The sequence below is a fragment of the Alexandromys fortis genome, unplaced genomic scaffold (genome assembly GCF_014885135.2).
Source record: "Alexandromys fortis isolate MF-2015 unplaced genomic scaffold, M_Fortis_MF-2015_v1.1 scaffold_100_3062768_6864082, whole genome shotgun sequence".
In the NCBI taxonomy this organism is placed as follows: Eukaryota; Metazoa; Chordata; class Mammalia; order Rodentia; family Cricetidae; genus Alexandromys; species Alexandromys fortis.
The window spans coordinates 155,376-173,558 of NW_026067993.1; the positions used below are offsets into that span (position 1 = coordinate 155,376).

At 38.8% G+C, this 18,183-nt stretch overlaps 1 protein-coding gene across 2 annotated transcripts in view; it reads right to left on the reverse strand.

The window, feature by feature from the left end:
- Window positions 1-18,183, reverse strand: part of Il1rap (interleukin 1 receptor accessory protein) — a 139,765-nt gene that overhangs the window by 41,982 nt on the left and 79,600 nt on the right. For both annotated transcript variants that reach the window (XM_050160013.1, XM_050160014.1), the window contains exons 3-4: window positions 4,212-4,497; window positions 991-1,177 (exon numbers count right to left, since the gene is read on the reverse strand). In XM_050160013.1, coding sequence (XP_050015970.1) covers window positions 991-1,177; window positions 4,212-4,497 — 473 coding nt within the window. The remainder of the gene's footprint in view (window positions 1-990; window positions 1,178-4,211; window positions 4,498-18,183) is intronic.

Below are 18,183 nucleotides of genomic sequence, written 5' to 3' on the forward strand. Positions count from 1 at the left end.
AAAAAAAAAAAAAAAAAAAAAAAAAGAAACTGCCTAGGCCCCTTGATAGGCCAACCCTTCAGTGGGTGGAGTAAACAGAACAGAATTCTGGGAGAAAGAAGCTGAGTCAGTGATTCTCCCACTCCAGACAGACACAGGTTAAGGTTAAGATCTTCTCTGGTAAGCCAGCTCACGGAGCTACACAGATTATTAGAAATGGGTTAGATCGATATGTAAGAGCTAGCCAATAAGAAACTGGAACTTACGGGCCAGGCAGTGTTTAAAAGAATACAGTTTCCGTGTAATTATTTCAGGGCATAAGCTGGCCATGTGGGAGCCAGGGCTGCCGGAACGCAGCCCTGCCGCTCTTATCACTACAGAGTGGCGACTACACCCCAGCCCCATCAGAACTTCTTGCTGGGGGACTTTTGTGACTTGTCTCAGGGAGTGAAATTTCTCCCACTGCTCCTAAGGAGTTTTGCAGTAGGCTATTTCCCCCACATTGCTGCCAGTGGAGACTCCACCAGATTCAAAGGCTACACTGCAGTGTTGCCACATGCACCACCTTCCAATATTCACATTTTTCCAGATGTGGAGTCCACAGACTGATGGTGTCCACAAATGAGGGCAATCTACAAAACACTCATGAATAAAAAAAATGACAGTCCTGACTCAACAAGGGGCTGAGATTCACGTCATGAATCAGCAGCATCTGACCTCCCAAAGCAGTAAGAGGAAGCGGGCAGAATTTCTCAAAATGTGTTCCTGGGAGTTAACAGAAATCAGGTAGTTAGTTCTGGGACTCCAGAGAACATCATATGAGAAATAGTGGGCTGAATGGAAGAAACCCACACCACTCCTCCTAAAACAGAACAAAACAAGGAAGTGGCAGAAGTATGTACAAAGATATTAATGAAGAAGTCAAAGATCTGAATAGCAAAGTATCGGTGTTACCATTCAACTCAGGTATTTATGGCTATTTAAAAAAATGACATGCTCTAGTTTCCTTACCTTATACCAAGTGACGGCTGGTTTGACACTGGGAGGAAAGTAGCCATCTACATTTGGACATGTGATGTTATGAATACTATGCTCGATGTACAGTTTATGCACGGGGAGTTTCATGGGGGAATTGAAGCAGCTGTCCTTCTGAACGACTTCCAGTGGAAAGGCAACCTTGCAGCAATATGTAGTGTTCCTGAAAAGACAAAATATGCCCACAGCATGAAGGTCCGTCTGCATTTGGTAGCACATAGCTGGGACTTCTTTACACGTGTAAGTTCACATTCCTCTTAGAGACTCACTGAAATATTTCTCACACTAATTAACACTGCACATTAAAAAGCAAACAGAGATACCTGCTACTAATGTGCTAAAATATTTATACTTGATACGTGACCTCAAACATGTATTAAAAGTGGTCATTTCAGATACTTTCGTCAGCACTAGGCAAAGGTAAGGACAGAGTGTTTAAGGGTGCAATCAGCCTTTGAAACAGAACAGTTTCCAGGTTATGACCAGTAAGGTTTGGAATTTTCTTTTTAGAAGATCAAAATTTAAAAATGGAAAATAGAGACAGTATGTGATCCAAAACATCCACCCAGTGTCCCCTGTGCCAGGAAAATAAGAGAATTCATAGAAAAAAAAAACCAAACTAAACAAGTCATAAAAAAAAAAAACTATGGCATAGTTTTCAATATTGTTGTATACACCTACCAGCAATGATGAAGGCAGAAACAGGTACAGGAAGCATCTTTCAGTGGGGGGAAAGTGTGCAGTATTGTTCATCCAGACTGAGCCACACCTTCGTCAAGCTCTACTACACACCACCCTCCATTTCTATACTAGGTCTCCTATACAACGAACACCTTGGATATCCCTTAATTATATATATATGCATATTATAATTAAAAACCATATAAGTATATGATAGGCATTATCTATTATCTTAGTAACATTTAAGTTCAACTGTACCATTTGAACATAAAAAAAACTGAACAATAAATAGAGGAAAATGAATCTAACTCCAAAGCCTTAAACATCCACAAACCTTTCTGGCAGTTTGAATGAGAATGACCCCCATAGCCTTATACATTTAAATATTTGGTCCCAGCTGATGAAATTCTTTGAGTAGGATTAAGAAGTGTGACTTTCTTGGAGGAGATGAGTCCCTGGGGATGAACTTTGAGGTTTCGAAAGCCTATGCCATCTCCAGTTAGCTTTCTCTAATTTATGGTTTGTCATCAACATAAGACTTCTCAGCTACTGATTCGGCATCATGCCTGCCTACTGACATGATTCCCCACCTTGATGGCTATGCACTCTAACCCTCTGGAACCAAGAACCACCCCTTAAATGCTTTCTTTTACAAGTTGCCTTGGCCATGCGCCTTAGCACAGCAATAGGAAACTAACTAGAACAGAAGCTAGTAGGAAAGAGTGCTATTGCTATGACAGGCCTGAGCCTGGGCTAGGAAAGCTACTGAATACCCTAAGCAGGGTGTGATGGCCCACCGTAGTCAGAGCTTCACAGATAGTCAGCGGAAGGAGAGTAACATGGGTTCTGTACCATGAGATGCACAGCAGGGGCGGCAGCAGCACCAGGTGCACAGCAAAGGTACAATTCAAGCAGAAGCGGCTAAAGGCTCCTCACCAGGGACTGACTGATGGTTACCCAGGAAATGGTAAAGGATTCACAGCTGTCAAAGTTGAAAAGGATCTCAAACAACATGTATCCCAGTCTTCCACGGTATAGCTACTATGCCAAAGCTCCAGATTTGTGCACAACTTGCCTCAGGTCACCAGCTAAGCATTAACAAAGGTTGTGCTTTTCTGTCTCTCCTCCAATGCTCTTTTTGATACAATCTGATTGAATGCCATCACTTATACCATTTTGGAGTGTAGATAATAGCAGGAGCATTCCATGCTCACTAGACGTCTATGTGTAAGTCTAAACTTTATTCCCATAAAATTATTATCAAATGACAACCTCTAAGGGGTATCACAGGCTACAAGCACTCTCCAAAGGACTAGTGAGTTAAAGATTTTTTGGGGGGTGGGGTTTGGGTGGAGCAGAGAACATTTTCACCTAATAACATAGCATACATTTATCAAAACGTCGTTCTAACTCTCAGTGAAATAGAGATAAGACACATGAGAGAGAAAGGAAATGGGCTTACTAATTATTCGAGGGTCAACTGTGTTCATAGTTCCCATTAATTCAAACATTAAGTATTTAGCTCAGAACCACAGAACTGGATCACACATGGAACTGGGCCTCTCAAGACACAGTTAAGGCAGATGGGGTTGTACATGGACTGTCATCCAACGCAACCACTTCATAATAAGTGGAGGTGAAGACACAGAGACTGGAAGCTGAACAGCGGGGGAGAGGAACAGTATCGGTAATCTGCACACTGGGAATGAAACCCTCCAGCCTCCAAAACTGATACCAACATTCCTAGTAAATAGTAGAAATTTGTGTTAAATTAAGTGACAGACATGTCCTATATACGACTTTAGAAAGCACATTGAAGCTTGGTAGCAAAATGGACTGTGAGAGCTAAGCTCAACGGTGATGATTTTTTTTAAAGGGATTTGGATATTAAAAAGCACACATAGGCATTGATGTGCATAGAAGAAAATGGGCATCTTGAAGCATTAACAATAAAAGGCACATAGAACAAAGACGGATTGTATAAACTTTGGTTGCTTGCTTTAAGTCATATTTTTGGGATTCCGAAGGGCATAGTATTCACTTGCTTCTGAAGAGAATTTTTGTTGAAATTTGAAAAGCACTGTGCTAAATATATTCGATGCATCCCAAACGGTCTTCCTTCTACAAACATACCCCGAGTGTAGTGTCTTTGCCAGGTACTTCAAGAAAAAGCCAAGCATAACAGCTATGAATTGGCTCTTCATTGTTCATTTTCCAGGGAAACGATGTCTCCAGGCAAGGCAAGCATGTAGGCAGGATCCATGGCCATGGAAAGAAGCCAATAAACTCAACCCCAGATTCTGACAACATTGCTTTGTATCACTTCTTAAAAGAAACCACCGTGAAGAATAGTCTCAGAGACAGAACCTCTTTGCACACCTCCCATATCACTGAGGTAAGGCATAACCCATCTAATGTGTCCTTCCCCTGCCCAGCTGTCATGGCATACTCATGATTTAAATAAAACCTTAAGGACTCCAAGGACAAGGGAAGGTCACCACTGAGAAGCAGCCTACCTCAACATGCAGGTGTAATTGCCTGTGTCATTGAGTAAGGTGGGCCGGAACCAGAGCACATCTTTCTCCTTACTGATGCGGTTCTCTGGGAGGCGGAAATTAATGGGCTCCTCCAGGTCCCGATCTTGCCTGGTCCAGTACCAGATCAGGGTAAGTCCAGAGGAATGGGCAGTGCTGTAGTTGTACTTCAAGAAGTGTTCAAAGAGGGGGCATTTGATGCGTGCTGGCTCGTCTTCAAACACTTGGATTTGTCTCATCGTATCTAGTCCCCAGTCATCACAGCGTTCTGGAAGAAGTAAAAAGAAAGGGTAGGTGAGTCACTAGCCAATGAAGACCCCCAGAACATTGTCTCCTTGATACTGTCTGGCCTTTTCTATGGGCCTCTTTCTCCAGACATCTCCAATAACTTCCCTCTGATAAACATACCTAATAAACACTTGCCAATAGAAAGAATTACTTCTCTCTTTATCATTACTTCTTTATCATGTAGTGCTGTGTTTTTGTTGACAGCTACCTGTGTCTTAGTATTGTAGAATCCTTCAAGGAATGTCTTTAAAAGAAGACATGTATTGATTAAACCACAGGGACATAAAAAACATAGCTAAAAAGACAACTCTGTTCTATATGGAGAGAAGACTCCTAGTTCTCCCCAGGTCTCCTGCTTTTGGGGACAGAGCTGTACTGTTCAGCAGAAATATAATGCAAGCCACAAAGTCAATAGAAGATACCAACTTTCCACATTAAGAAGGCAAAAGAAAATACTATATTTTGCTAATTGATAAATTTAATAAAACCAATACATTAAAGATCTTTTATATATCTACATTTGTGTAGTAAATATTTAAAATTCAGTGGGTTTTACAGTCGTGTTGCACATCAACCTGGAATGTCCCTTTTATGTGAAGGAATGACCACACGGTGCAAACAGGACTGCAAACTGAGGGGTAAAAATGTCTGTTCATGTTTCAGTGATTGAAAAAAAGTTAATGGTTTTTATAACTTATTTTATGACGAAAAGCAACCACTGGTTTATTCAGGGAAAAAAAAAAGACATAATAATTACTTTTGTTCCTGAGAGTGACATGAGAATGTTACAATACAGACAGAAGGTACCATAAGAATACATAAAGGATTCCACAGATGATAAGGGTCCTGTAAAAACCAACCAAACCACCAGACAAAAGTTTTATTTATTCCTTGGACTCCCAATAGTCATACATAAATACATATATAATGTATTGTATAAGTACATAAATATATATCATATATGTGTATGATATAATGTATACAAAGCATATGGTATATTAAATATAAGATGCATACAATATTTAAATTCAGTATAAACTTCCTTACATTCCAAATTGTACCTACAACTTTCTATGTTATTTATAATATTTGGAAAGCAGATTTTTGCTTATCATGTAGGTAATGGTATATTAAAATAAAATGGCAACCAAGGATATGAAAGACTTTGTAATGGTTTAAATGAGAATATGTAAAAGGAGATTGTTCATTTGTTTCCTAGATGCCCAGGTCCAAATAATCACACAGAAACTATATTAACTACAACACCACTTGGCCAGTGGTGTTAGTCTTAGGTGTATTCTTAGTTAGTTCTTACATCTTAGATTAATGCATTTCTATTAATCTATGTATCACCAGGAGGCTGTGGCCTACTGATAAGGTTCTGGCATCTTTCTCCTTCGTTGGCTACATGGCACCTCTCTGACTCCACCTACTCTCTCTTTCTCTCTCCGCTGTGATTTTCCACCTGGCTTTACTCTGCTAAGTCACCGGCCAAAACAGCATTTTTCATTAGCCAACAAAGCAACGTATATACAGAAGGATATCCCACATCATTTCCCCTTTTCTGTCTAATTAAAAAGGAAGGTTTTAACTGTGACATAGTAAAATTACATATGCAAAACAGTTATTAATCAAGAATTATAGTTGCAATATTTAGTCCATTTACATGTTGCAAATTAAGAAAAACACTCTATCATCTAAGATGATGTGGGATAACTTTGGAGGGGGCATCTGGAAAACCAAAGAGCAGCCACCATTTACAAGAATGAGCCCCATAGGTTTATATGTTTGAATACTTGGTCCCCAGTTGCTATAACTATTTGGGAAGGATTAGCAGACATGACCTTGTAAAGGGAGGAGTGTCACTAGAAAAGGCTTTGAGATTTAGAAGACTCCTGTCATGTCCAGTGTGCTCTCTACTGCCTATTTGTGGAACACGTTGCGAGCTCTGAGTTGTTCCTGCTGCCATGGCTTTGCTCTGCCATGATGAATGTTAACCCTTCAAAACCACAATCCCAAGTAAATGTTTTCTTTTAAAAGTTGTGTTGGTTTTAGTGCTTTGCCACAGCAATTAAAAAATAACTACACAGACCTCTTCAATGAAAACCATAAAGGGCTAGTTAAGAAAACCAAGGCATTCAAAAGAAAGATACGGTAAGATCACTTTGAGTTTGAGACCTGCTTGGTCTACATAGAAACTGATAAAAGGTATTCTCCAAATAATAAATACAAATGGCTAATAAACACTTTCAAAAGATGATCAGCATCATCAAGAATATTTAAACGACTTTAAGATTCTGTCTCACCAAGTTAGAATTACTATCATCCAAAAAGCAATTGGCAGCAAGTGCTGGATGTGGGAAAAGGGCAGCACTTATGTACTACTGGTATGAGGATAAGTTGGTGCACACACTGAGAAAATTAGTGTGAATGATTCTAAAACAGCCACAAATAGGAATACTACATGACACATCTATACCACCCTTGGCCTTGACCCCAAAGGATTCTATATCATATTAGAGAGATACTTACTCATCCAGATTCATTGATGATCTATTCATACAAACTAGGAAATAGAATCAGCCTAGATATCCAGTAACTGATGAAAAGATGAGTAAAATGTGATCTGCATACACAGTGGAACTGTATTCAGCTATAAAGAAAAATTGAACTTGGCAATAAATGGATGGCATTGAAAATACTGTATTAAGTGAGGTAATCCAGAACAATGTTCCACATCTTCTCACTCCTAAGTAAATCTGATCTTAAATTTTGTAGATTGGTGTTTAATTTGGGGTGTTTGGAGAGCGCTACAAGCTACAGCTGATCTGGGAGATGCAGACAGTGAAGAGGCCGTGGGGAGGGAAAGGAGAGTAGCACACATGGGATGGCAAAGCAGGGGAAGAATATTGAGAGTGTGAGGTCTTGCAAAGGTGGGAGCAGAGGGATGGGGGAAAAGAGCAGGTCAGACGTGGGTTAATGAAAACTAACAAGGTTTGAAAAGCTTTCTGAAAATCCAGTATTTTGTCAGCTAAGTAAAAATATGATTTAACAGCAACAATAAAAGCAGAAGGAGTGTGAACAGAGGTCCTCTGCATCGGTGAATAATGCTTCCTGCAGAAGAAATATGTTATTAAATGAAAACCTCAGTGCATAGTGTGGGATACCTCCCTACAAATTATTGGTTAGGAAGGTCCCAGAGACACCCTAAACAACTTAGATGATTATTATTATTATTATTATTATTATTATTATTATTATCATCATTATTTGTTCTTGGTTGCTCACTATAACTAGATGATATGACCCTCTTGTGTAACATACCACAGTTTGGTTCTGAAACTCACAAATCAAGCTGGAACTGACTAGAAAACTTCCTCTATGCTGGCTAGCTCTCACAGTGTTGAAATGTGTTTTGCAAGCCACTGGAGGTAAAAGAAAAAATCATCAATGGGTTTATTCAGTGGTAAACTATGCCTGGTATAATACTGATCAGCCAAGCAAGATGTATCTATTTGTGAAGTAATGATATGCCTGTTATGGGGGTAACCAAGTGTTGTCTGATTAGATTTTAGGTCTGTCCACAGCAAAGAACTCATACCTTCTATTGTAAACCTACATGTTCAAAATCCCGTGAGTGGGAAGTTCATGCTGTGGGAGAAATGACTTATTATTGTTGTTTTGTAAAATATACATGTTCTCAAAGTGTCCTCGAAATGTTTATGTTTAAGTCTATACATTGTGCTGCTTTCAACCTGGTCAGAGAATTTTCTTTCTTTCTTTTTTTTTTTTTTTTTTTTTTTTTTTTTTTTTTTTNTTTTTTTTTTTTTTTTTTTTTTTTTTTTTTTTTTTTTTTTTTTGTAGTGGGCTGAATGGTCAAGGCATTGAGAATTGTGACTATTGAATGCTCAGTCCTAAAATCAATATTTCTATAGCCAACACCCACAGAACATAACTGGAGAGGGGGGATGAAAGAACACAAGAGTCTGAAACTATCACAATATGCAAAATGCTGTCTTCTGGACATGACTTGGCTGTTGCCCTCAAACTCATGTACAACAGCATGTGGCGACCCAGACAAGACATGCCCAAGATCATGTCAATCAGCAACCCAGCACGAACTAGACAAAGGTTCATGAATTCCTTCCCTAGGTAAGGTGCTTTTGGCAGATGGTGACTGGTAGGGATAGGTGGGGTCTTCTTCAAGTGTGTGGCCACTGGTAGGTTGCCTATGTGCTGATGGATGCCCTACACCTATGCACATTTGAGCATCCCTTATTGGAATCACAGGGACAGAAAAAAGGGAGACGTGAAAGTGGGGGGAGGGGCATGTTGAGATTCCAGAGAGGTGGGAGGGAGAAGTAAGGGGTGACAATGGTCAAGAGATATTGTATATAAGAAAGTGCATGAAAAAGCTTTAAAATGTCAATTAAGTAAAATATCATTAAAAATTAAAATGATCACTTTTTCGTTTTAAGTTTTTTACATATCCTACTTTTAATCACAATAGAATGATTCAGCATGTGCAGACACTAAAGCTGCAATTACTTTAGTAAGCTGTTTTTAAATTATGTTTCTATTCATTCCTCGAGTATTTTATTCATATAGCATATTTCAATCATATTCACATCACTTCCAAAATACCTCCCAAATCCTCTCAGACCCTCCTCCACATCATTACCCACCCAGATTCATTTCTCTCCCTCCCTCTCTCTTTAAAGCACTTTTGAAGTTGTGTTAGTTCTAATATCCTCATATTCATTGAATGTTACTATTTACAGCATTTACAATATTTTTATTATCACATTTGACTGTACAAGTTGCTCACAGTGTGAAAGCCACTTTTCTTCTGGAATGATTAATTTGGATTATATTATTTGAATAATTTATAAGTAATTGTTAAATATAAAATTTTATGAAAAAGACTTTATTTATATTTATTTTATATGTAAGAAAGTTTTGCCTGCATGTGCACCACATGCATGTGTGGTGCTCTCAGGGGACAGAAGAGGGCACTAAATTCCCTGGAACTGCAATCACAGAAATCTGTGTGATACCATGTGGGTGCTGAGAACTGAACCTAGGTCCTCCGACAGAGCTGAGCCATCTCACCACCCCTGAAATCCTGTCTGAATAAGTTGAACAGTCTGCTTCTGAGGAATAAAGGTGACATAGCAGCTGGCAGTTCAACATTTATATGTCACCACTTAGGACATTTTTTTACCCCAAGAAATTAAAGGTTATACACATTTTAAAAGCCTTCTTTGATGTGCCTGGTTTATCTATCTCAATAGAAAAGTTATTTTTAATCATCATTTGGAGATTCTAGCGGTTGTCATTTTCCGAATCAATCTGTATTTTTTTTTCTGCTCTGTGTCCTTCACCTTCTACAATGGGAGGCTACACTGTTTCCACCACCTTCAATCTGGGCTACCACAGAAATCTACATAATCAGCCTGATACTAGACTATCTACATAAATTAGTTTTCTTTTCTTTCCTTTTTTTTTTTTTTTTTTTGCCTTTTTTTTTTTTTTTTTTTTTTTTTTTTTGCCTTCCTGGAACCCTCTTATCACTGTAAGAATCAACCTGGTTCAACTGGGAGCTGAAATGAGCAATAACTTGTATACACATAGACCACATCCAGAAGGACAGCTGTCTGGACAAAGCCCAAAACTAATTGAGCAGCTAGCCCAGAGAAACTGCCTCTGGCAGCCTACAGACGCCTGAGCCCAGACACAGGTGTCACAGTTAAAATGAAGTCTTGTCATGCAAGTTTAGGATTGTTTGACGACATTTTTTGCAGCAGTAACTAAGTGTCGACAAACTAAGTCAACCTCTATTTTCCTTTGACAAAAGTCAAGAATTGCATCTTTCTATCTCAGAAAAATAAAAAAAGGAAAGATTTACATTCCAAGCAATCTTCCTGGAAATTACACATAGTACTTCCTAGGACTCAGTAGTGAGTAACTTTTGATCTTCTTTCATTAATATTGCTTTTAGTATTCAACATGCACGGAGAACTGGAAAGTTCAAAGGCTGTTTACATCAACGTGCATTTGCGATAACTGTATATTATTTTTATAAAATATGTATTCACACTCATTAATTACATTTCCATTGGTGCTGTGAAGCTTCAGAGTAAGTTCATTTGCTTTACAGAAAATTACTACAGCTTTCGCATAAACTTAATAGTTTTAATACGTGAACCCAATTTTACTATTTTCCTAGCTCCATTAAAACAAAAATATTTTTTCAAGACATGATCAAAAGTTATAACAAGAAAAAAAAAAAGAAACGACTATGTGGCTATGTCAATATTAAAGGAACACAGGCTAACAAATTTAGCAGATTTCAAAATACAAATCTTAAGCCAGCAAGGAAATGTTGGAGAACAAACCAAGCTGCAATCCTGAATGCAGCCAAGACCCAGGCAACTGTCAGCACCAACACAAGGAGTCATCATTGCTGTTTACCACACATACTCAGGCCTCCTCCTCACATATTATACACATCTCAAATAAGAAGAGTCGTGTGGCTTACTTAGGTCAACACACAAATGCCACTTATGATGGGGATTTCAATGGCTAGGTTGTAGTTCATCAAGCTCTCTTTTATCTTGTGAACTAGGACACTTATACTGAGTCTCCCTTGCTTAGGTCCCTCTATGCAATGCCATAGGTTTTCTAAGTCATGGTGCTTGAGATTTTCTTGTTACCAATACTATCAATACATTCTAACCTGGCAAGTGAATCACTCCGAATGCTAAAGATACGGGAGAGTGGCAATACAGAAAGGACGAGAAGAAAATTATCAATCAAGGTTACATCCTGAGTTCTAGTCCTCCTCTCACTGAGCAGCATTCAGCACACAGCTCCAAAGTAAAGGCATCCAGACTAGTTTTTAAAGACAGGGTAGTTACTATGGAGCTCTGATGGCTGGGAATTTGCTATGTCGACCAGAGATCTGCAGACCTTGGCTTCCCGGTACTGGGATTAAAGGCATGGGCACCATCATGCCTATCAGATTCAGACTTCATCACCCACCCACAAGCAGGAGAAAAAAAGATCTTCAGAGAAAGACCAAACATTTGAACTTGAGGCTCTTGAACTCACTGTGCAGTCCTATCCCCCAAGGAGAGTTCCAAAGTTGGTCTCAGATTCACACCCAGAATTCTAATCAACTGCTGAACTCTGATTATATAACCCAGGGAGAATCTCAGAACACTTCGGCACAAAATGTACTCCTCAATGACATAGAGTGAAGGGATTTGGCGAAAGCTAAGATAATCCAAGGAAAACAATTTAAAAGGTATTGTAATTCTTATCTGCAGAAAGATGAGGAGCTGGCCACATTCCTGAAGGAGAACAGGAGTTCCTGTGATTGAGGAATTCTCAGAGAGTCTGAAATTCAAGTGTAACTGCAAACTGTCATGTTTTCTTAGAAGTTAAAATTGAGGTTTCCCTAAAAGGTAAAGTATAAAGGAAAGCATATAGAAAACAGACCTGGAAATTAGAAGCCCATCAAGAAAGTGCAGCATTTCATAATACAAGTCACAAAAGAGAGGAAATAAAAGAGAAGAAAACTTTCAATTAAATAACTCAAAGGAAAAAGTTCCAGAGCGGAAATGCAGAACACTCAGAGGAAAAGGCCTTTATCATTACATCCATTGCACCCCACCAGAAAGTGAAAACAGATGCACACGGGTCCAGCATTCTAAAATATTGTTATGGAAGAGATGATTCTACAAACTATAGAACAGTAAGAAGGACAAAACTGAACACATAACTAATGTCAGAAAGGAAAAGGCTTCAGGAGCCTCAAAACCAAAACTCAAAACCGGAGACAAATAATAGGTTAGGGGGAGAAAAATGATTTCCCATCTTGACACTAAGCTTAATGGACAGTCAGGGGTTAAGGTCATATTTGCAGACATGCAAAACTTATTCAAGTTATTTCCCATGCTCTCTATAGGAAAGCCTCTGAGATATGTATGTCATGAAAATGACAGCAAAATAATTACAAAGGAAAACACAAAATCAGGAACAGGGGGTCCAATTTAAGCGAACAAAGAAATAATCTGCAGAATGACTGTGAAGGTCTCATGATAACAGCCATGTGACTGAGTTCAAGAAAGGCGAGTGAAACCCACAGTAAGGAGAGATAGTCAAGCATGTGGTAGATGACAGCGACTTTATCACTATAAAGAAAGTAAAGAGAAAATCAACAAAAAGTCAGAAAATGGTTATGAAATAGCAAACTAGAGTGAGAACATGGAAAATACAATTAATGCATTCAAAAATTAGGAAAGAAACCTAACAATAGTTTATTGTAATGTAAAGTTATATGATTTAAATGATTGTTGATTCAATTAAATATGCAATAGTATTGGATAATGAGGAATAGATACAAAAACTGGGAAGATAGAAAGTAAAAAATAATGATCATTTATTATAATAAGAACAAAAATATGACACATTGGGTTGAATAAAAATATACCCAGCACACAAATTGACAAAAGGGGCATGGCCAAAGAAATAAGTAAAAATTTGAAAGTGTCTTTGAGGAAGACAGCTGGTAGGGAAAGGAATGCCATAATGTTTTACAATGATCGACTTAACATATTGATATAATTGAGAACATTAGAAAAGGGAAAAAAGGAGGAAGGAATGGAGGTAGAGAAGGAAGAAGAAAGGAAGGGAGGGGAGAAGGGAAAGAGGGAAGGGAGATGGGAGGGAGGGAAAGAATGTCACCTAATACAACTGGCAAAGCTTTTCCCAGTGTCAAATGATCTTAGAGCCACATCCTTTCTCTTAGAATATTTCTTCACTTTGTTTTTTCTATAATTACAAAAATCATGCTACTACAAACAGATATGACAGTCAGTTCACTTCTCAGTTATGAAGTACATACCTCAAAAGACACAGAGACAGAAGGTTTGAACAGCTGATGGAGGTCGCACTTCCCTGTGCTATGCCTGGTGTCCAAATGATCTTAGGTATTGCTGCCTTAAGCTTCCTAAAGTCACTCTCTACTGTTTTGCTCCCAAAGGCAACTCCATCAAAACTCTGCTTTTACCACAAGTAGATGATGGTAAAGACAAGACTCTCAGGTGAGAATTATCACAATGATTTAGGGGACATCTGAGAGGATGGTTAGGCCGCTCTCTATTCATGTTGCATACTTCAAGGGTGAAAAAATTTATAGACAGGTAAGCAACTGGAAGTTTATTTAGAAGAGGAGGTGGAAATGCACAAGCTGAGAGGCAGCACAGGAGACTCCAGTGAGTAAGCACTACTGTCCTGGGGAAGGCCAAGGTGTGTCTTTAATTGTGTGACCTATTTCATAATAATGAGTGGTGCTAATTGTATTAAAATTATTCATGCATGCACACCATATTAAGAGTTGGGTAATTATGTTTCCAGTGGTGAGGTGGCTATGTGTCCTGTTTACAAGTGTTTACAAGTGATATGCTTGTAACCCTATCCATAATCGTTGAACTTTTCTATATCCTTACACGGAGGTTTTATAGAACAGAAAAACAACGGCAAAATGGCAAAAGTCCAGCAAATTTTCTTCATTTTGATTTTTAATTTAAATATAATTACACCATGTCTTACTTTTCCTTTCTTCCCTAACCCGTCCCATTTGTTCTCTTTGCTTCCTTCCAAAAATCATGGCTTCCTTTTCTTCAACTATTATTGTGGTGTATACACAGACGTATACATACCCAACCCCACACATATGTCTAAAAACATAAATACAACCTGCTCAGTCTGTCTAGTATTATTTGTACGTGTATGATTTCAGAGCTGATCACTTGGTATTGGATAACCAACTACAGGGCTCATTCCTGAGGAGAAATGTTTCTCCCATTCCCAACCTTTCTTAGTTGCCTATCATCTATGTCTTTGTATATGGGTGGCCTCCATGAGATTTCCATTTTCAATATTAGCCTGTCTGTTGGTATTGTACTCGTTTAGGTCTGGTTGAGGCAGCCATGCTGCCGAACCTTCATGGATGTAGCTTTTCTGACATTTTCCAGAAGACAATCTCACAGGAGATTTTATGGTCCTCTGGCCCCTCACAGTCTTTCTGCCCCCACCCCTTCATGCTGTGACCTGAGTCTTAAGTGCAGGCATTGTACTGTGGTTGTATGAATGGGGCTGGGCACCAGAAGATCACTTTCTTTTCTGTATGCTGACTGACTGTGGTTTTCTGTAACGACCTAATGATGCAGCATTACATGATGGGACCCTGTGTGCTTTCTAGGAATGTGACCTTGCTTTCATGGAACTTTGACATGAGAAGAATAAAGACTTTTTAAGAATCTCTGTTGTGTTAAGACACTGAGATTTATCACAAAAACCAATGACTGTCATGACTGATGTGGATAGAAGTTTTGTTTCCTAACGTAAATAAACCAAGAACGGAAGATACGTTTTAAAATTGCATATGTTGTTGGCCCAGCGGTGGTGGTGCACGCCTTTAATCCCAGCACTTGGGAGGCTGAGGTAGGTAGATCTCGTTGAGTTTAAGGCCAGCCTGCTTTTCAGAGGGAGTACCAGAAAAGGCTCCAAGCTCTACAGAGAAACCTTTTTGTTTTAGAAAATAAAAACAAAAGCAAAAATAAAAGCAAAATAGTGTTTGTTGCCAATAGTTTGTCAAGTAAGAGTTTTTTCCCACCTCCCCCTCACCCCCATGTTAGAATTTTCTCTGCTTTGAGTTTACTCAGATCTTGTGCACATAGTCAAAAATAGTGTGAGTTCATGTACGAAAGTCCTGCTGTGTCCAGGAAAGAGGTCTTTCACAATCTTCCAGCACCCTAGGCTCTTACAATCTTTCTGCTCCCTCCCTAGTGATAATCACTGAGCCTTGAAAGGAGGAAGTTTGATGGAGATGTCCCATTTGGGGCTGAGAACTATGCAGAAGAGTTCTTGCTAATTGATAGCATTAACGTTCGGTAGCAGCATGAACCACTATGCGGTCAGCACAAATCGGATTCAATGGGTTTTTAAAACTGAGAACACAAAGTTGATGGATAAGAAGAGGGTAGAGCTGGGATGAATTAGATGAGGGGCATTATTATAATCAAGATAAAATGTATTAAATTCCCAAAGAACTAACATATACACAAAATAATAAGAAAATAGTACTTACTGAAGGTCTCTAAATATTGACATCTAAATAAAGACCACACACCAATTCAACCTGATTTCAGTGACTCACTATACTTTCAACTGAACTGCATGCAATTTATCTTTAAAGGCACAAGAAATAACCATACTTTCCAGGTGTCTTCTTTGTATTCTGTTGTATATGAGTAAGACTGTAAGTGAACCAGACTCTTTCCCACGGGGATTGAGAATATACATATCAGTATTCATGAACATTAGTAAAAAATGCTATTATTATTGAGCTTTCCCTTTGGGGTATGAATCAATTTGAAATTTATTCTGTGAGTTTTAAGTGTCTCTAGCTATTATCTTAGGGGCTTTTTTTTTCAGAACATTTTTTTAAATTATTCAATAAACAAATAAAAATAAAATTTGTGGCAACAAGCTGCAGTGTCTTATCCAACCAAATTAATTATATGATTCACTCCAGGCACTGGCCTTAGAACAGCCAGGGAAAGGCTGTTATATAAATAGAGTCATTTCTAATACTAGGGAGGAACTGTAACAAATTACTGGTACAGTGAGTTACTTTTTTGTTTCAAACGCCTTTTCTTACACAGGTTACTCCACAGTAGAAGTCCTGTCTAAATTGGCCCTTCAGCATGAGGGAGACACAAAGTCATCATTTCTCTCAGCCAAAGGGTTTCTCAAGGCTGAGCCCGGGTGACACACAGGAGTAATGGAAAAGCCGGGCAAAGCCAAGTCACTGGAGAATCCAGCCCACGCTCCTGACAGCAATTAGCATTTATATAGCAGGGTATACATTTTAACTAATTAATCTCACAACACCCTCTTGGGCCTCCTGCCCATTCCCACATTACATGCCAGGAAATGGAGACAGAGAGATTCACTGGCTTCCGTTTGCCTGAGTGGTAGCACACATAAAAGCTGCCCGAACATAGATCCAGGGCACTTGTTTCAAATCTATGCACAGACATTCAAAGCAGGATATTTCCCACAGGAAAGCTGTTCATATATTTGTATTTATTAAATATTTATTGAGAACCTGCTGTGCACACTGAGCTGAGTGTTGGGGCGTATAAGAATGCAGGATGTTCAGATACAGAAAAGCAAGAACAAAGCTCTGCATTGTGGAAGATCTGCAGGAGAATTCCTTTCCACATGGAGCTACTTTCCATATATAATTCACTTTTGATATGACCCAAGGCAAAATGCCTTCTTTCATCTAGTGCACATAACCAACTTACGTGGCAACAAACTTCAGAGGTCTCATATAAAAGATCACATATATTTTTTGATGTGCCATATGAAGTAAATGAACTTAAAAAGAGTAACTTTGACCCAAGATTATAGAAATTTTAGCCTATGATCTTGTTGATGTTGTGGCCTTCTGTGAGAGAGGAGGCATCTCTGAATCCTAGAAGCCAGAAGGAAACAGAGGAAGGACAGGGCCTCGGTTCACATATCCCCCAGAAACCTAAATCCCTCTCCGTAGGCTCCACACTTTAAAGGTTCTACAATTTCCCACTGTTCCAGGCTGGTACCTAAGCCTCCAAGGCATAACATTCAAGATTCAAACTATGGCAATGCATTAGTTTAGTCTACATGACAAATCTGAATTGGTGCTACCCCACAATGAAGTTAATATTCTTCGTAAAGCTAATACTGCTATATGATTGTCAAAACAAACTAATGTAACAAGCAAAGCTGGTTTTTCTAAAACATATACCTCCTCTTCCCACTAGTTTGCTACTTAATGAGCACCTCAGGTTAGAAACTTGGCATTTGCGTTTTCATGTTGAGTTCATCTCCTTTCTAATTTCCACTGTAGAAAACTTTTTTGCTCAACTCTACACATAGACATATTAATTACATAAGGAATGCCCTTATGTGATTGGTAAAAAATAAGTCATATAAGGTTGGTTGGTCCTAGATTTTTCTAATCTCTCTTATCTGACTTTCATGCTGAAATCACCTAGAAAAAAGGAAGTACAATGTTTCCAAGATTCCAGGAATGGTGAGCATCATAGGTTGATCACGGCAAGATAAGACTGTCTCCACACAGAACGACTACCCCGTGACAGGAACTGAGGCTGGATACTTAAGCAGCAGCAATCATCTCCATGATGGGAAAGGAACTGTGTTGCTCTATAAGCAATATGATTTCTAGACCATGTAGAACCAGGAATGAGATGATAAACAACCCGACCAACCGGTGACCAAGGCTACTTCAGTATGCATACTTTTCATCCCCACTGCAATTCTTTTCTACTTAAACTTGAAAGTCACATCTTCTGAAGAGAGTGCTGAGGACACTAATCCCTTTATATTCCTGATCTAACTATGTGGAATGCTAAATTAATTTCTTGATTTTCATCATTATTATTCTATTTGTCTTTTAGAGTGAATGGTCAGACTTCATATTTTGGGATACAAATCAGGGGCCTTTCTATCTTAGAACTCATAATAATAACTGAAAAATAGCATCTAAAAATAAGCACAGAAGTGGGCGGTGGTGGTACACACCTTT